This window comes from Physeter macrocephalus, chromosome 14 (assembly GCF_002837175.3).
Source record: "Physeter macrocephalus isolate SW-GA chromosome 14, ASM283717v5, whole genome shotgun sequence".
NCBI classification, from domain to species: Eukaryota; Metazoa; Chordata; class Mammalia; order Artiodactyla; family Physeteridae; genus Physeter; species Physeter macrocephalus.
This window is the reverse complement of record NC_041227.1, coordinates 4,015,491-4,035,619: the sequence shown is the minus strand read 5'-3', so window position 1 is coordinate 4,035,619 and position 20,129 is coordinate 4,015,491. Positions and strand designations below refer to the sequence as shown.

The window sequence follows — 20,129 nt, the reverse complement described above, 5'->3', positions numbered from 1 at the left end:
ACCAAAGGTCTGGGCTTTTCCTTCTGTGGATCCGGCCCAGGCAGGAGTCCAGAAGGTTCCGCCCAGCAATGCGCAGACCATTTGGCAATGCAGCATGTCGATGCCCGATTTCCCCAGACAGGCATCCTGTCTGCAGAGAGAGAACCCTTCTGTGTTGTTCCCACCATGAGGGCTGTGACGCCAGCCTGCCTGGTATTTTCAGCTCTCCGACCCAACAGCCCCAGGGATGCCATCCCAGGACTGGATGTCTGAGCCAGAGCAGAAGAAAGGATGGCCTCATAGGAGGGCAAAGATGCCTCGTGGGAGCAGCAAGCAGAAACAGCTGAGCATCCGCTCCAAAAGGTAGGGTGTGTGGCCACCTCTGTCATTTCCCCGTGTGCCCACAGTGTCAGGACCTGCAAACTGCGATTTCAGTAAACCCCCAAGGAAAACTTCACAAGGGATTCCAAAGGCATCTCTGTGTTCCAGGGAGAGAGAGAGACAGAGTCCTGTTTAGGAACTGGGGTCTAGAGTTTCATGGTTAAAGGACTCGATGTGTTTCCCCATCAGTCTACCGGCTGTGTGTTTTTCAGTGGTGCCTTTTTTAAGACCGGGCGTCCAGCAAATATTCGAAATAACTGAGTTGAAAACACATCCATCCAGTTTAAGTCCTGAAGAGAGAGCATGTTAATTATTTACAGCTTTTATTGCTTTTTTAATTATGCAAGTGATGCATGTCCTTTGCAGAAAAATTAGAAAATACAGATGAGAGAGGAGAAGACAATAAAACATCCCAGTGATCTCACCACTCGGAGACAATCACGTTTAGGTGTATGCCCTTCTAGGCTTTTCTCCGTGATCTGTGCACATACATAATCTCCTGACTGCACATGGCGGGGGGGCAGATGGATTTTAAAACCCCTCTTTCATCACGTCGTTCTGATTGCCTCGCTCCTTTGCTCAAAACCCTTCAGGTTGCCCGGTGCGCACCCTCCTCCCTCCAACAACCCCCTCCCGCAAAGCTTTTCGGTCCCATTTTCCCATGCTCGCCCCCCTCCCTCTCAGTGTGATGTCATATGGTCCCAGCCCTCGCCTATTCTCTATTTGACACTCTGAACCCAGATCCCCCAGGCTCTCCTGCACCCGCAATCTCCCCTTCCTAGAATGCCTGGCCTTCTCCTATCGTCAGTGTTTGATCCAGACGTAGGTGTTTGTCGAGAGGCCACACAAATTCCTAATGCTTGCCTACGGCTGCTCAGACCCTCAGTGGCCAGAGATGACGTACCCTCTTCTGAGGCCCCTGCACCCCCTTTCGCTTGTCTGCCAGGACCACGTTTCCAGAGCTGGCATCGCTGAGGGCTTGCTGTGTGCCAGGCACAGCATTTTTCTCTCGAGGAAACTGAGACCCACAGAGAAGTCGGGCAACTTCCCCAAGGACCCGGATCTGAAACAGCGAGCCTTACTCCAGAGCCCAAGTGCCAAACAGCAGCTTGCCCCAGTGCTCCCAGCCCCTGATGGACATGAGAGTCACCTAGGGTTTTCTGGAGGCTTCTTGTGATGCTGGGTCAAATTCAGTGGGTCTGGGATGGGGCCTGAGAGTCTGTATCTCTAGCATGCTCCCCGGTGCTGCTGAGGATGCTGGTCCAGCGAGCTAGCTTGGAGAGCAATGCTTTACATCACCCAAAACCACATCCCGGGAGCGCAGGGATACTGGCATGTGGCTTTGCTCCCGCAAAGCACTAAACTACATCTGAGTGACAGCTGGCAAGCCTGAAGTCTCCAGGCCTCAGTCAGAGTCCCGGGAGATGTGGGGAGGGGGACAAAGGTGGGGTGCCTCATTTACAGTTCCCTCCTTCCCAACACTGGAACTTGACTGTTTCAATAGACATTCCTTGTGCATCTGCTAGGTGCCAGGTGTCTACACGTGGAGGCCATTGGGGAAACATTCCCAAATAAGGCTGATGGTCCCAGGCTGGTCCTCTGAGAGGCCTGGAGATGTCTCTCCAGGATGCCTTGCAAACCCATCAGTAGCCCAGGGGCCAAACACAGCCCATGTAAGAATCTTATTTGGCCTGCAACATTGTTGAAAGTTTTGATGCTTAGTATCCAAATAATAAATATCAGGAGATTTCACATATAAACCTGGATTTCAGCTTCTCTTAAAATCTCTGAAGCTCTGAAGATGTTGGGCCTGTCTTCTTTCAGGGCAGTAGCTGGCTGGGGCTGAGCCGCAGCTATGCCTGTGGACAGTGCCTGTGCTCTGCAGCCTGCCTCAGTCCCCACTTCTCCCTAGTGTCTTTTTTGCCCTTTTCTTTTTCGTTTTTTTAAAAAAAATTGAAGTATAGTTGATTAACAATATTGTGTTAGTTTCAGGTGTACAGCACAGAGATTCATTATACACACACACATTCTTTTTCAGATTCTTTTCCCTTATAGGTTACTACAAAATATTGAGTGTGGTTCCCTGTGCTCTACAGTAGGTCCTTGTTGTTGATCTATTTTATATATGGTAGTTTGTATCTACTAATCCCAAACTCCTAATTTATCCCTCCCCCGCCACCCCCCTTTCCCCTTTGGTAACCATACGTTTGTTTTCTATGTGTGTGAGTCTGTTTCTGAGATAAATTCGTTTGTGTCATATTTTAGTTTCCACCTATAAGTGGTATCGTACGGTATTTGTCTTTCTCTGTCTGACTGACTTCACTTAGCATGATCATCTCTAGGTCCATCCATGTTGCTGCAAATGGCATTATTTCATGCTTTTTCATGGCTGAGTAGTATTCCCTTGTATTTATGTACCACAACTTCATCCATTCACCTGTTGATGGACGTTTAGGTTGTTTGCATGTTTTGGCTCTTGTGAATAGTGCTGCTGTGAACATAGGGGTGCATGTATCTTTTCGAATTATGGCTTTGTCTGGATATATGCCCAGGAGTGGGATTGCTGGATCATATGGCAACTCTATTTTTATTTTTGGGGGAAAACTCCATACTGGTTTCCATAGTGGCTGCGCCAGTGTATATCCCCATCAGCAGTGTAGGAGGGTTCCCTTTTCTCCACACCCTCTCCAGCACTTATTACTTGTAGATTTTTTTTTTTTTTTTTCATTTATTGTTTGGAGATTTTTTTGATGATGGCTATTCTGACCGGTGTGAGGTGACACCTCACTGCAGCTTTGATCTGCATTTCTCTAATAATTAGCGATGTTGAGCATCGTTTCTTGTGCCTTTTGGCCACCTATATGTCTTGTTTGGAGAAGTGTCTATGTAGATCTTCTGCCCCGTTTTTTGATTGGGTTGTTTGTTTTTCTGGTATTGAGCTGTATGAGCTGTTTGTATATTTTGGAGATTAATCTCTTGCTGGTTGCATCATTTGCAAATATTTTCTCACAGTCTGTAGGTTGTTCCCTAGTGTCTTACGTTTAGTCATGTAGTCTGCCTGGCCCTCAGAGGCATGCGTGTTTGCAAATCTTCATCTTAACATCCGGTTTTGTGGGAGCCAAAACTCTGCCTCCCAGTCTGTGAGCTTCTCAGCAAGAGGCTGCAGGTGGAAAAGTGAGGGAGTAGAGGGACCCCGGCGTGCAAACAGGAGAGGTCAGAACCCAGGCTCGACAGCTCTGTCCGGAGCCTCCAACCGGGTGCACTGAGGATGATGCTGTTGAAGTTTTTACATCCACCAAACTTTGACGGTCGACCACGATTCATTCATCCTCTGTGCCATTATTGGCTCATGATTGTCCTTTGAGTCATTCTAACCTCAGGGCCTTTGCACTTGCTGATCTGTTTACCTCTACCTGCGCACAACACCTCTGGCTCCTCACGGGGCTGGCTCCCCCTCATCTCAGCAAAGACGTCGGCATTGTGGCGGAGACTCACCTGACCCCTGTACCTCAGTGGTTCCCCCCTTTTTTCCTCCATCCCATCGTCTTGTTTTATTCCCTTCATAGGTTGTTGGTAGAATTCATTTTCTTGAGGCGTGGAATTGATGGCAGCTTGCTTCTTAAAAGCCAACAGTGGAGAGAGAATGTGTCTGTGCTGTCTCAAGTCTCTGACCTCTAGATCTTCTTCTACAGGCCTCTCCTGATTAGGTCAGGCCCACCCAGGATCATTTACCTGTCGATTAGGAGCTTTCATTGCATCAGCAAATTACCTTTACCTTTGCCATATTTTATTGGTTAGAAGCAAATTATAGGTTCCATCCACACTCAGAGGGAAGGGATTCCACAAAAGTTTGACTCATAGGGTCACCCTAGGGTGTATCTGCCTGAAATGGCTTCCCTAAGTTCACCCAGTTAGTGGAATTAGGATGAGAATCTGAGTTTTCTGACCCCGTGTCTTCCATCATCGCACTCGTTGTAAGTGGCTGCTAAGATTTGTCCTTTTAATGAGGGGGACACATCTTTAGACAGGTGTCCGTAAGGGAACGTGATGCCGGGTTTACAAGGAAAGGGTTCCCTTTACAGGCAAATTTCTTCTTAGGCTACTGGTTCTATAGCATTGGCCTGCAAAGATTTGGTAAAGGAGACTGCCAGTTTGACCCACATGAAGTCTCAAATTTAATTACTTTCCTGCCAGTGGAGTGGCATGAGATGATAGAGCTTCTCAGAGAAACATCCTCTCCATCTCTCTTTCATATCTGGTCCATCTTCAGAAACATGGAGTCAGTGTCCAATTCTGAGCACCCATGCTTGGAAAATGATGAGAGGAGATGTCTAAAAGTGCTTCAGAAAAAGGATGCAAGAGGGAGGAGATATGGGGATATATGTATACGTATAGCTGATTCACTTTGTTACACAGCAGAAACTAACACACCATTGTAAAGCAGTTATACTCCGATAAAGATGTTAAGAAAAAAAAAAGGTGCTTCAAGTTCACTGCACAGGAGGCCAAACACAGAGCTTATTTTTTCCCTTCATAAGTTTTCAACCGGGGCTTCCCTGGTGGCGCAGTGGTTGAGAGTCCGCCTGCCGATGCAGGGGACACGGGTTCGTGCCCCGGTCTGGGAGGACCCCGCATGCCGCGGAGCGGCTGGGCCCGTGAGCCGTGGCCGCTGGGCCTGTGCGTCCGGAGCCTGTGCTCCGCGGGGGGAGAGGCCACAGCAGTGAGAGGCCCGCATACAGCAAAAAAAAGTTTTCAACTGTGTATTTTGAAATCCATCCATTTTTCACATAGTAACTTATGACCAGTTTATAACAGAAGTCAACAGTAACATAGGATTTGTTTCAGATATGTTTACTTAGCAGGTAATCAAACAGAAAAACTTCTATTTGATGAAATAAGGGATCTATCATCTATCCATCATCTATTATCTATCTGTGTGTCTATCTATATTAGTTTTGTATTGCTGCTATAACAGATTACAACTTGGTATGTTGTTTTAAACAAGACACGCTTACTGTTTTATAGTTCTGTAGGTCAGAAATCCAATATGGGTCTTTCTGGGCTACAATCAAGGTGTCCCAGGCAACACTTCTTTCTGGAGGCGCCAGGCTCAGTTTCCTGCCCCTTCGGGTCGTTGGCAAACTTCCATTCCTTGGCTCACGGCCCCCCTCCTTCACATCACAAACCAGCAAGGAGGGGTTGGGTCCTTTTCCCACTTTTCCTTCTTATTCAGTCTCCTCTCTCTGACCCAATCGTCTGCCTCTTCTTTCATTTTTAAGGACGCAGGTGGTTAGCTTGGGCTCACCTGGGTAATCAGGATACTGTCTTCATTTGAGAGGCCTCTCCCCTTGCTCACATCAGCAGAGTCTCTCTAGCCATGGAAGGTAACATATTTACAGTTTCTGGGGATTAGGATGTGGACATCTCTGTGGGCAGTGGGGGTGGGGGTGGGTGTAATCTGCCTACCACACTCTCTATCCATCCATCCATCCACCCAGGGGTGTATGACTGCCTGTATGATGTGTGTATCCATTTATAAATCCATCTACCCACCACATATGTATGTATGCATGCATATCTCTATCTATCTATCATCTATCTATCTATATCTATCTATCTATCTATGCATCCGTCCACCTATCTACCTTATATCTATCATCTATCTACCTATCTATCAACTATCAACACGTGTGTTCTCTCCTTAAGAAAAAAGCCCATTTTAAAATTCATGTCCCCATTTTCACTTCAGTTGTCTTTATGTTCTACAGAAAATGAAATACTGTATCAGAGATTACCCTATGGGCCTCAGCTCACAGAGAATGGTAAAATTCATGTATCGTAGTATCCATTCTCTTTTCTCTCTCTCTCTCTCTCTCTTTTTTTTTTTCCTGTGCTGCACAGCTTGTGGGATCTTAGCTCCCTGACCAGGGATTGAACCTGGGCCCTCGGCAGTGAGAGCATGGAGTCCTAACCACTGGACCACCAGGGAATTCCCATCTTTTTCTCTTTTTTTGGAAAAGAAAATTAAAAGTACAGAAGAGTTTAGAAAATCTATAACAGATTCATGGCTGATGATCCAGAATGAACAGATGTTAACATTTTATCATATTTGCTTCTGAGCCTTAAAAAAATAAAGCAAATAAAATATTACTTTTATTATATATATTATGTAAAATAAAAGAAATAAAACAAAAAGATAATTATGTAGTTTTATGGGTTTGGTACTGTTTCCATCCATGGGTTCATACCTTACAAATCAACGTATCCACTAATATATAATATTGTTTGGTGTCTTAAAAAATATATATATATATCTCACACTGTTAAGAAAAAAAAAAAAATATATATATATATCTCACACTGAATTTATCATCCTTCAGTTTGATTTTTAAACTCCGTATTGTGTTCTTGAAGATCTAGCCATGTTGGTACATACAGATAAAATTCTTTCATCTTAATTGCGTAGAATATTCTATCCCATGGAAATAACACACTGTATTTTCCATTCCCCTACTTATGGACATTTAAATCATTTCCAGTTTTTTGTGTGTGTGCTAACTTTGCAATGAACATGCTTATACGTGCCTCCTTAGACACAATGTGAGAAGTTTTCTAAGAAATATACCTAAAATGGAATTCCTGGGTTATAAGATAATTACATTTTCAACTTTACAAGTTATTACCAAATCACTCTCCGGAGTGCTTGTGTCACTGTAGGTTCCTCCAGCTAACAGTGAGAGTTTGCCCTGCTCCCATATTCTTACTAATGTTTGTTAGGAGAAGATTTTTCATGTTTTGCCCACCCAGAATTTGTAGGATTGTGTATATATCCTAGATTTGCATATATTCTTTGCTTGTTACATATACTGCGGATATTTTTCCAGGTCTATTATCGGGCTTTTTAAGCCCATTCATTTATATTTGCCCGCATAATTGCAAATATCTTGCCTCTTCATTCCTTTTGGCATGTCAGATCTTCCTTCTGGGATTGTTTTCTTCTGTCTGAAGTATATTCTTTAGAATTTCCTTTAGAGAAGAAAAATCTCAGTTTTTATTAGCCTGAAAGTGCATTTATTTCATCCTTGTTGTTGAAAAATATTTTTTCTGGGTATACAGTCTTAGGTTGACAGTTATTTCCTCTCAGTCCATCAAAGCTGTTATTGCATCATCACTTGGCTTCTATTTTGTGGTGAGAAGTCAGCTATAAGTCTACTCATCTGTCTTTTGAAGGTCTCTTATCTCTGGCTACTTTCAAGGTCTTCTTCTTTGGTGTTCCATACTTTTACTTTGATGTATCCAGGTACACGTCACTTTAATTTATTCCATTAGGAATCCATTGGGCTTCTATAATTTCTGGATTGATGTCTACCCGGAAAATTCTCAGCCATCGTTCTTCAGATGTTGCCTCCATCCCAGTCTCCCTCCTCTTTGGAACATCGAAATAATGCATCTTAGATCTGTCTTTCATGTCTCTTAACCTCTATCTTCAACAACTTTGTCTCTCCCTGCTATAATCTAGATACTTTGTTCGGATGTATCTTTAAAATGTTACTAATTTTCTTAATCCACTGAGTGTTTTTTTCAAAGCTCTATTGACATATATTGAATTTTAATATTATGCGTATTTAAAGTGTGCAATATAATAAGTTTTGACATGTTCACACCGGTGAAACCAACAACACTATCAAGATAGCACATGTATCCACAATCCCCAAAGTTTCCATGTATCTCCTTGTAATTCTTTCCTCCTGCCACCCTCCCACCCCCAGGTAACCACTGATGTGCTTTCTGTCACTATAGAGTATTTCACTTTTTCTAGAATTTTATAAAAATGGAAGCAGACAATATATACCTTCCCTCCCGCCCCACCCCACCCCCCGTTTTTTTTTGGCTGGGCTTTTTTTTCACTCCATGTGATTATTTTGAGGCTCATCCATGTTGTTGTGTGTACCAGTAATTTGTTCCTTTTCATTCCTAAGTAGTAAGCCATTGTGTGGATATGGCACAATTTGTTTATACAACCACTTGTTGGTAGACATTTGGCTTGTTTCAGTTTTGAGCCGTTATAAATAAAAATTACTATAAATATTCATATACAAGTCTTTGTATGGGTAAAAGATTTAAATCCTCTTGAGTAAATACCGAAGAGTGGAATGTCTGGATCATATATGGTAGAAGCATAATTAATTTTTTAAGATGCTGCCAAGCTGTTTTCCAGAGGGGCTGTATCATTTTACATTTCCACGAGCAGTGTGTGACAGCTTCTGCTTCTCCACCTCCTTGCCAACACTTAGTGTGGCCATTCTTTTTAATTTTTGTCATTCTAATAGATGTCTAATGGTATTGTATTAGTTTGAATTTACATTTCCCTAATAAATGATGATATTGACTATCTTTTCACGTGCTTATTTGTCATTCATGTATCTTTTCTGGTGAAATATCTGTTTGCATCTTTTCCCACTAAAAATGGGTTGTTAGTTTTCTTCTTATTGAATTTTGAGAGTTATTTATATATTCTGGCTATAAGTCCTTTTTCCGATATGCAAGTGGTAAATATTTCCTTCCAGTCTCTGCCTTGTTTTTCGTTGTTTTTTGTTTTTAATTCTCTTAACAGTGTCTTTTAAAGGGCAGGCATTTTAAATTTTGATGAATTCCAATTATCATTCTTTCTTTGGATTGTGCTTTTGATGTCATAACTAAAAAATCTTGGCCTAAATCATAGCCACAAAGATTTTTCTCTCAAGTTTTCTTCTGCAGCTTTATTGTTTTAGGTTTAGTATTCAGACCTAGGATCAAATTTTTGTATATGGTATGATGTCTAAATCAAAATTCTTAGTTTTGCAGGTGGATACCTAATTGTTCCAGCATGATTTGTTCATCTGTTTGTCTATTTTGATGCCTGTGCCACGCTGCCTTGATGACACTGCCTGACTTGAAGGGTTACGCTAAAACTTAAATATTCAAGGCAGTGTGGGATTCACATCAAAATTGACAAATAGGTCAATGAAACAGAATAAAGAATACAGAAATAGACCACACACACGGTCAACTGATTTTTGACGAAGGTTCGGAGGAAGTTCAATGGCAAAAGTATAGTCTTGTCAACAGATGGTGCTGGACCTGGAAAGTTTCCCTGCCAGGAAGCCAAGGCAATCAGCAGGCTCACTCATCTGTTCCCCTTCCTCTCAGGGACCCACTGCTTTCATTGCTTGGTGTCTAATGTCCTGAAAATCACTGTTTTAGACATTTGTCCATTTTTGTATTTGGGAGGGCACAACTAGTCACTGCTATACTATCTTGGTCAGAAGAAGTCCCTGGACTAATGCAATGGCCTCTTAATTGGTCCCCTGCTTTTACATGTCTGTCGAGTTTTAAATTCAATTCCTGACAATATTATACTTAATTTTTTTAAAGTTCCATTTAATTATTTTTCAAATCTGCCTGGTGCCGTGGGGCCACACACAAACCTGCAAGTCTGCCTCCTTGGATCTACCTTCCAAGACTTGGCTGATGAAAGGGACAGTGGGCATGGGGGTCAGGGCAGGATTGGAGTAGGCAGGGCAGTCCATGGCTGTCCACCGGCATCAAGATACATGACAGACCTCACCCCGCCTCCTTTTGCGAGCTTCCCACTGGACTCCAGTCAAAGCTGGTGTCCCCTGCGCTCTTGACCTTGGTCCACCAGTCATCAGTGCCCCGGCTGGAGCTGACCCGGGGTAAGAAAGCTTTTTTCTGATGGGTCTTCCATGAGGTCTATAAACAAAGATATTGTGCTGTTCTTATGTAAGTGCTGTTATTGTCGGCTCTTGCAGGAAGATCTACAGAGAGAGACCCAAGAGAGCAGAGGGTGCGTCACGTATGAGTTGGATTTAAAGTCTGGCCCTTAAATAGCAGCTTATTAAAACAAAATGTAGAGCGCTATACAAGACAGCTAAAAGCAGAAAATTAGACATGAATGCAAAAATCTAGACTCATCTTCAAAACATAGCCTCGAGTAAAAATAAAGTGAGACTAAGAATGGCTTTGTGGTACAATGTCACGCACAAAAGCGACACTACATATTTATAAGCATACATGTATATTTAAGGAGGTTTGCCAAACATGCCCGAGTGCCTCTGGGGGAAACAGGCGGATGGGAGTGAGAAGAGAAGCGGGGGACGACACTCTAATCTTGCATCTGAGGTTGGGCTGCCTAGAAGCAGAGCCTGAGACGGGGATTCTTGTACAAGAGATTTACGCAGGGAGGGCTCTCAGGAGACTTGTAAGGGATGACGGAAGCAGACAAGGGCGAGGGAAGAACTCAGCAAAGATGCGGGCTTGGGCGTCCAGTCGTGCCTGATCCCACAGGGAGCTCTGGAGTGTGAAGTGCGTCCCAGAGATGGTCCTGCTCAGAGGCAAAGGGACTGGGCTCTCACACCCTGTGACAGTCAGTCAATGGCTAAGGGCCCTTCATGGGGGGCTGTGCACGCTCTCCCGGGCCTTCCAGGCAAGCTGGCTCCCACTGGCCTAGGGCAGCCCTCTTGAGTAAGTACGCGTCCCAGCAGCCGGCCAGACGAGCAGCCCGGTGAAGGCGGTGGAGACAAGCACTAATGGCCTCTGCTGAGCTGCGAGGGGCCTTGCAGGACGGGCGATGGCGAGCTTGCAGGACCTGCCCCACCCTGGCTGTCCATTCCCAGGGTGATGCTGCTTGCTCTAGGAGGGGCTGCACACAGAATGTTCTGGAGAACACAGGAGGGAAAAAAGTAGACCCTGCCCACGACTAAACAAAAATTGCTTTGAAGACAATGCCAAGATCCACTTGGGCTCCCCCCAAGGCCAAAAGGGTCCAAATTCCACCTTAATGAGATCTGAATCCAGAGGCGGGAGCTCTCTCAGCAGTCTCCTAGTTATTTTCATTGAGCGCAGTTCCTCTCTTTTGTCCATTTTCCAAAAGCAAACCTCCCTGCAGTTCAAACTGTGCCATTCTTAACGGCTGCCAGCTTGTGGCAGTCACCCACTGACCGGGGGCAAAGGTGACCCTCTGCACACAGGGGAAGAATGCTCCCAACACCTGCCACCTTCCTTCCTGCCTTTGTCTCTGTACTTGGAAATCACTCTCCCCGCGCCCAGCAGGAGCCCCGACTGCTTCAGGGGTTTGTGATTAGCAGAACGGCAGCCCTGTTGCTCTCCACCTGGGCTCAGATAGCTCTTTCAGGAACCTGGGGTCTTGACAAGCAGGGATGGGCTGCTTCAAAGAACCAGGAAGGCACCCCTGGGGGAGTGACAGCTCCTGCCCAAGGCCCGGGAGGCCACAGTGCCTGTAAGTGGAGCCTCTCCCAAACATGAAAAAGATGAAGGAAAAGTCACTTTTTCCGGGCTTCCCTGGTGGCGCGGTGGTTGAGAGCCCGCCTGCCGATGCAGGGGACACGGGTTCGTGCCCCGGCCCGGGAAGATCCCACGTGCCGCGGAGCGGCTGGGCCCGTGAGCCGTGGCCGCTGAGCCTGCGCGTCCGGAGCCTGTGCTCCGTGGTGGGAGAGGCCGCAGCGGTGAGGGGCCCGCGTACCGCAAAAAAGAAAAAAAGAAGTCACTCTTTCCTTGTTGCTGCTATGAAAATGAGCGCCCAAGAGGATACGGAATTCTGCAGATCTTACTTAAATTCTGCAAGCAGCCCTGCTGCCCAAGGCCCGGGAGGCCACAGTGCCTGTAAGTGGAGCCTCTCCCAAACATGAAAAAGATGAAGGAAAAGTCACTTTTTCCGGGCTTCCCTGGTGGCGCGGTGGTTGAGAGCCCGCCTGCCGATGCAGGGGACGCGGGTTCGTGCCCCGGCCCGGGAAGATCCCACGTGCCGCGGAGCGGCTGGGCCCGTGAGCCGTGGCCGCTGAGCCTGCGCGTCCGGAGCCTGTGCTCCGTGGTGGGAGAGGCCGCAGCGGTGAGGGGCCCGCGTACCGCAAAAAAGAAAAAAAGAAGTCACTCTTTTTACTTAAATTCTGCAAGCAGCCCTGATTATTAGGGGACTGCGGCTGGATGTTGGCGGCAGCTCAGACAAATGAGAAAGAAAAATGGCCAAGCAGGTTACCTCACCTTCCTCCCCAGCCAGGTGGCTCTAAAGAGCGTCATCGAGGGAACAGAATTCTTGTAAACTGAGGCTTGCAGTTTACAAGGGAAGGGAGTCCCTGTGGCTCAACGAGGCAGCTAGAAGCGGTGCAAAGGTCTTTTCAAAGAGCTGACCACCGATAATGATCAAAATGGTTCAGGGATTCGAGTCAAGAGTTTAGCTCCCAACTGGCTACAGGGCTTCGAGTCTTAGGGCATATTGTAGGCGTTCTGCCTCTCAGTTCTTTCACCTGCCAAGCGGGGGGCTAGACCAGCTTGCTGGTCTGCTTTTGGCTGCACGTTCTTATTGGTAAAAAATTTTTAGCCTGCACCCTAAGAAATGCACAACTGTTCATTTACCAGTTATACATCTGTTCTACTCCCCTAATGTATTATGTACATTATAAAGGGCCTGCAACAATAGATGTAAGAAAGTCTAGATAAAAATAACTGTAGATAGAAGCATAGTATTTTTTTAAAATTTATTGAAGTCTAGTTGATTTACAGTGTTGTGTTAACTTCTGCTGTACAGCACAGTGATCCAGTTATACATATATATACATACATTCTTTTCCATTATGGTTTATCCCAGGATATTGAATATAGTTCCCTGTGCTATACAGTAGGACCTTGCTATTTATCCATTCTATATATAATAGTTTGCACCTGCTACTCCCAAACTGCCAATCCATTTCTCCCCGCCACCCCCCCCAACCGCTTATATATATACATACATTCTTTTCCATTATGGTTTATCCCAGGATATTGAATATAGTTCCCTGTGCTATACAGTAGGACCTTGCTATTTATCCATTCTATATATAATAGTTTGCACCTGCTACTCCCAAACTGCCAATCCATTTCTCCCCGCCCCCCTCAACCGCTTGGCAACCCACATCTGTTCTCTATGTATGTGAGCCCGTTTCTGTTTTGTAGATAAGTTCATTTGTGTCATATTTTAGATTCCACATATAAGTGGTATCGTATGGTATTTGTCTTTCTCTTTCTGACTTACTTCATTTAGTATGATAATGTCTAGGTCTCATCTTGCTGCAAATGACATTATTTCATTATTTTTTTATGGCTCAGTAGTATTCTGTTGTATATATATACCACATCTTCTTTATCCATTCATCTGTCAATGGACATTGACAGGTTGTTTCCATGTCTTGGCTATTGTGAATAATGCTGCTATGAACATAGGGGTGCATGTATCTTTTTGAATTATAGTTTTGTCTGGATATATGCCCAGGAGTGGGATTGCTGGATCATATGATAACTCTATGCTTAGTTTTTAGAGGAACCCCCCCACTGTTCTCCACAGTGGCTGCACCGATATACATTTCCATCAACAGTGTAGGGGGGTTCCCATTTCTCCACGCCCTCTCCAGCATTTGTTATTTGTAGACTTTTTAATGATGGCATTCTGATGGTGTGAGGTGCTATCTCACTGTAGTTTTGATTAGCATTTCTCTAATCGTTAGTGATGTTGAGAAGCTCACTATTTTCTTTCTCTACCCTTGTTGTGCCCTCCCCCGGGATGTGAAGTCTCTGTTTTAGAGATTATTATTATTATTATTTTTTGAATGTTTATTTCACCTTTTATTTATCTATTAACATCTTTATTGGAGTATAATTGCCTTACAATGGTGTGTTAGTTTCTGCTGTATAACAAAGTGAATCAGTCATACATATACATATATCCCTATATCCCCTCCCTCTTGCGTCCGCCTCCCACCCTCCCTATCCCACCCCTCTAGGGGGTCACAAAGTACCAAGCTGGTCTCCCTGTGCTCTGAGGCTGCTTCCCACTAGCTATCTATTTTACATAGACCAGATGATCTGGAAGAGCTTCTCTAGGGGGAGCATGTGTGATGCCCGTGTTTTCGGAGGAGACGCTTTGGGCCTGACCTGTCCAATAACGGTAGCCACTAGCCACCAGCGGCTCTTTAAACTCATTAAAATGAAATTGAATGTAAAGCTCAGTTCCTCGGACACGTGAACTACATTTCACGCACTCTAGAGCTGCCTGTGGTTAGTGGCTACCATATTGGTCCATGCAGGTTATAGAAGAGGCCCATCACTGTGGAAAGTTCTACTGGACAGCCTGTTTAGTAAGTAGTCTAGACCATATAATTCAGTATTTAGTTACAGCAACTGACCTTTATTAAGCGCCTGTCGTGTGCTAAGTGGTGTGGGAAGCGTTTTCTAGGCACGATCTCATTTCACCCGTACAACGGCCGCCTGAGTTGCACCCTGTCGTCATCCCCGCGTCCTGGCGGGAGAATGTAGGTTGGAGGGAAAAGGGGTTCCCGACAGCTGATGAGCTGCCTGGACCTCACGTCCCTGTGTTCTCCCAGGCTTCCCACGCGGACCTGGATTTTATCCTCTGAGCATCCTGTCTTGGACTTTTGTGCCTATGATCTCCCGGACACACTCTCAAGGCTGATCACTGCACGTGTGCTTCTCGTCCCCCAGGTACAAAGGGAATTTCTTGCAAAGCCGTTTCCAGCTGAGAGCCAGCAGACTGAGGAAGCCACACTGGGTGCTGAGAAAAGACGGCCGTTCACCCCCATCCGAGGGGCCGGCCCCACGCAGGACCTGCGGGCAGCCTTCTTCAGAAACGGCAGGTAAGGCTCTCCTTGGAGGTGGATCCAAACCGGGCACCAGGCTGCTGGGATGTGAAATGAGCAGAGCAGCCATCCTTGCTGTCCGGAGCCTGAAGTCCAGCAGGGAGACGGATGCATGTGGGGTGATGACAGAAGTGTCACCTCTGGGGGACAGTCGAGACCCTAAACTAGGGGAGAGGGTCCTGGGTGAGGATATTGAGAATCCAATATTGAGAAGACAACACACGTCCTCAAGTACTGGCCACGGGTGCCCAGCCCCGTCCAAGTACAGATTCCCTCCAGGACCTGGAAAACCTGAATTGGAACTCTGGGTGCCTCTACTTTTCCCCATCATTAAAGAGGAAGTTCGCTGGGTTCTTCCCACAGGGCCATCGTGAGGCTAAAATGGGTCAGTGGATGGGCTTTCGAATGAATGTGAGATAGAAGAATAAGGAGGAGTTGTGATGTGAGAGCTGCAGGGAACATGCTTCCACGGGAGGTGGTAAGAGGGGCCCTCTTCATCATTCTCGGAAACAAAGGATGAACTAATGGAGGCTGCTTCCTGGAAAAGGGCTATTTTAAGGTGCAATCACTGGGCAACGAGGGCAAATCGCGTAACTTCTCTGGACCACAATTTCCCTCCCTTCCTCCCCTCCGCCTGGCAGTCATGAGCCCAGCCTTAGCCTTGCTGGCAATGTGTTGACTGGGGAAGATGGAGACCATATTTGAGAAGGTGGCCGGTCCCGTCTGGCCAGTGGTGACTGAATTACCATCCTTTTGTGGCTGATTGCTGTCTGTTTGGCTCAAGGGCTGACCCTGGGCTCTGCCTGCTGGCTGCGGTTTTGGTCCCTGGAGACGGTTGGCTGGGGCCCCTCCTCCTCCACCTCTGTGTGGCTCCAGCGCCCCCTGCGGGCAGATGTGCTTCCATGCTGCCCCTCGACCCCCCACCTCCAACCCCGACGCCCTCTCTGGTAGGCAGGCAAGGACGAGGATCAGTCTTTTTCTCAGTGAGAGTTTAAATCAAGGTAGGTATTTGCTCAACTGGATGGCCAGTTGTGGAAGGAAAAGCACTGTCTTTTTATGGTACGTCAAGGGTTAAGACCTCGTGGGGGGAGGCTGAGTGGGTGTAGACAAAAATGCAATCAGGGCACCCGGCTTTGCCCTTTCTTCACTTTCTGTGGCTCCTCACCTTGAACTCTACTGCCTTCCTCCTGGTCAGATAGATACAGCCAATGGAACTGCCCTTTGGGGTGTTCATGGGCAATACCACCTCCACAGCAGAACCCACCAGAACCCACCAGAACTCTGTCAGTTGTCCCTAATGGCAGTGCTTTCCCACCAGCTCTCTTCCCAGCACCATAAATAGAGCTGAATCAAGCTGCTCCTGGAAACTCACATCAGCTTCCATGTTTCCATTGCTAAGCTCCATGCTAGAAACTGAAAGGGAAAAGACGACAATCCCTGCTCTGGATGAGTGTGGTTCAGGGTGAAGACAGACAGACAGGCTTGCTGTCCATCCTTTGCTCAAATCAAGTGGGGAATGACACTGGCGGGTCAGTGAGCTCCCTCCTGGGAATCTTCTATCTGTACAGCGAGGCCGTTGATGGAGGTCTTGCCCACCCAATGGCTCAGTGTGAGAATCGAGTGAGCTCGTGTGAGTGTGGTTCAGGGTGAAGACAGACAGACAGCCTTGCTGTCCATCCTTTGCTCAAATCAAGTGGGGAATGACACTGGCGGGTCAGTGAGCTCCCTCCTGGGAATCTTCTATCTGTACAGCGAGGCCGTTGATGGAGGTCTTGCCCAGTGTGCTCAGTGTGAGAATCGAGTGAGCTCGTGTGTGGCAGGGAATTTGCAGACTCCAAGGCAGGTGATCAATGTTGATTGTAATGATCTCCTGAGCATAATAAGCATACGTGCGTTAAGATCTGGCGTTACGCTGACTGCCAAGTGAGTGTGGAGTGCGTGGTAACCAGTGTGCCTGTGGTTTAGCGGAGGACAAGGTCAGGGTTGGAGGAAGAGCCCAAAGGGGGAGTTTTCTCAGGAGAGAGACGGCTTCTTCTGGAAATTCAGGTGTAGGGAGAATAGAACAAAGGCTTTCTGGACTGGGGAAGAAAATTGCCTATGGCAGCCGAAGAAATTGCCACAAACTTGGTCCAAGGTGTAAAACACCTTGGTCCAAGGTGTATTCTCTCCCAGTTCTGGAGGCCAGGAGTCTCGCTGTCTCTCCGAAGCCTCTAGGGGAGGATCCTTCCCTGCCTCTCAGCTTCTGGGGACTCCAGGCATCCTTGGCTTGTGGCCGCATCACTCCAATCTCTGCCTTCATCTTGACAGGTCTTCTCCCCTCTGTTTCTGTGGGTCAAATCTCCCTCTGTCTTTCTCTTATAAGGACACTTGCCGTTGAATTTAGGGCTCACCCTAAATCCAGGATGATCTTATTCTGAGATTCCTCATTTCATGTGCAAATACCTTTTTCCAAGTAAGGTCACAGTCACAGGTTCTGTGGCTTAGGACTTGGAGGGGGAGGGGTGATTTAACCACTAACCGCTTAAACAACGTTCCCCCATCTGGGAACCAACAGAAGGGACCTTAAAATGTGCTTCTAAGTGAACAAGGCAGAAGCACCCAGGAACACTCAACTTACAATAATGCCCAGCATCTGTGCTCTTAGGGTGTGCAAACAGTTTTGGCAGGAAAGTTCTATTATAAGCTTAAATCAGTATGTATTCATTAAAACGGGATCACCCAGGCCAGCACCCAGCAGGACGTGTTCACCCTTGTGGGGGGTCTTGTCCAAGTGACCACAGGCAGCTTCGATCGTGAGACGGGTGTGTTGGGTAAGGGGCCCCATTCGCCTCTCTTTGGGAAGGAGGCCTGTGGCCGGCTGGATAGGGGGCAGGCAGGGCCTCTGAGTGTGGCTGTGTGGACGGTGCCCATAGGGGCTGAAATCCAGCCACCACTGGTTGGTGCAGCCTTTTGCTCTGACTGTGGGGCTGTCAACCCAAAGCAAGGAGCTCCTTCCTCTTTCTCCCAAGGGGGTGGGGGACACCTTTCCACACATCGTCCAGTGGAAGTGGTTGCCTCTTCCTAATTTACATGTGTACGCCGTGTGCCCGTGGTACCCCTGGGGGCCCCAGTGCCAGCATAGAGACCAGCTGGAAAGCCTCTGGTCTTTCATGGTCCTCTCCACACCATCTTGCCTTTACAAGCTTCTCTTGGCCTCAGGGAATGGCCTTGCTCCCTCCACGCTGGGAGAATCCCACTTCTGTACACTTCTGATCTCAACATCAGCCTTTCCTACCAAAATCCTAAGAGCAAACTGCGGGCTCCAGTGAATGGGGGATAAAACCAGCCCCAAAGAGAAAAAAAAAAATCAGAAACGAAATCTAAACGTGGAGCTAAGATGGAGAGGCCAAATGTAATGCAAAGCCCTCTGGGAACCTAGTGCCCCTCCCCCCACGTAGGTAATAATGTTGCAGCCACAGCCCAGGGTGGTGACAAATGTCTGTACTTTCATGTTTGTTATTGGAACAGCCAGTTGAGTCAGAGGTCTGGGTCACTGGTGCCCATTTTCAAAGGGCTCCCTCCTGCCACAATGTCCGCTCAGGGCAGGTGTGAGCCCGTGGGGTGTGGTCTAAGCATTGGCCCGGGGAATATTAATCACCCCACCACTTCCATTCCTTATTGAAGTGTCAGAGAGGGAAAAAAAAAACCAGCAAGCGCGGGGTGGACGGGCTGTTATGGACACCACCGGGTTGGGGGCAGGTGGTAGAGTACATTAAAATAAATACCACCTGGAAATCAAAGGAGCTTGGGAAGTTTATTTACACCATCTCCCAAAGCCAATGTTTCACAGCAGAGTGACAGGCACTCAGAGTGTTGGGTGTTTGAAGACAGAGTGCTGTAACTTCAAAGGAATCTAAAGATGGGCCCTGGTCGCCCACCATTTACAAACAAATTTCTTGTCTCCTTTGACCCGGCAGGTCCTGGTTGGAGAGATCAGAGCTGGCTGCTCAGTGAGGGAGCTGACCTCACGGGGTGTGTGTGTGTGTGTGTGTGTGTGTGTGTGTGTGTGTGTGTGTGTGTGTGTGTGTGTGTGTGTGTGTGTGTGTGTGTGCGCGCGCGCGCGCACGCGTGTGTGCACGGGAGTATACTTGTGAGTGCGTGCAAACGTGTATATTTTTGTGGGGGGAGGACCTGGTTTCCACAGCAGGACAGTGATAGGGTGATTTGTTTTGGGTGACCTGAGGGGTTGTAACTTGGGGGAACTTGATGAAACCCAACAAAGAAATTGAGAATAAACTTTGCAGGGGAATTTCCCAATTCGAAGGCAGGGAAAACCTTTGGTCCTGATCCTTGAAGGCCAATTAGAATCAGCAAAACATTTTCAAATAAGTAGACAGGAATACTTGTGTCCAGGGGCCGAAGTAAGATATTGTAATGGATTCTTTCTCCTCTTTATTTTTGGAGAAACTTCCTGTCAATAATTTATGAGGATGAGAGAGAGGATGGTTTTGGAAAATATCTTTTAAAAGGATGCTTAATTTCCCTCTCCTTTCAACTATTCCAATAGCTTGGTACTAATCATTTGAATTAACAGATGGCTTGGTAGTGAAGTCATCTGCACGCAGAAGGCCAGAGGAGTTATGAAGGATGGAGACCTAATTTATAAGATTTTATGGTGACTGGGATCTTTGAGACTCTCCTTAGAACTGAACTTTTTCATTTTTTTCATTTTTCTTTTTTTGACTTTCCAACACCGCCGAATTTAATTTTTTTCTTTTTAAAAAATTTTAATTTTATATTGGACTATAGCTGATTTACAATGTTGTGATAGTATCAGGTATACAGCCAAGTGATTCAGTTTTACATATATATATATATATCTATTCTTTTTCAAATTCTTTTCCCATTTAGGTTATTACAGAATATTGAGCAGAGTTCCCTGTGCTCTACAGTAGGTCCCTGTTGGTTACCTGTTTTAAATATAGTAGTGTGTCTATGTCAATCTCAAACTCCCAATTTATCCCTCCCCTCCACCTTTCCCGTTGGGTAACCGTAAGTTTGTTTTCTATGTCTGTGAGTCTGTTT

General features: G+C 46.4%; 1 protein-coding gene across 1 annotated transcript in view; it reads left to right on the top strand.

The window, feature by feature from the left end:
* ZNF831 (zinc finger protein 831) overlaps window positions 1-20,129 on the top strand; it is a 78,152-nt gene that overhangs the window by 4,528 nt on the left and 53,495 nt on the right. The window contains exons 2-3 of the mRNA XM_007102503.2: window positions 203-342; window positions 14,911-15,062. Coding sequence (XP_007102565.2) covers window positions 203-342; window positions 14,911-15,062 — 292 coding nt within the window. The remainder of the gene's footprint in view (window positions 1-202; window positions 343-14,910; window positions 15,063-20,129) is intronic.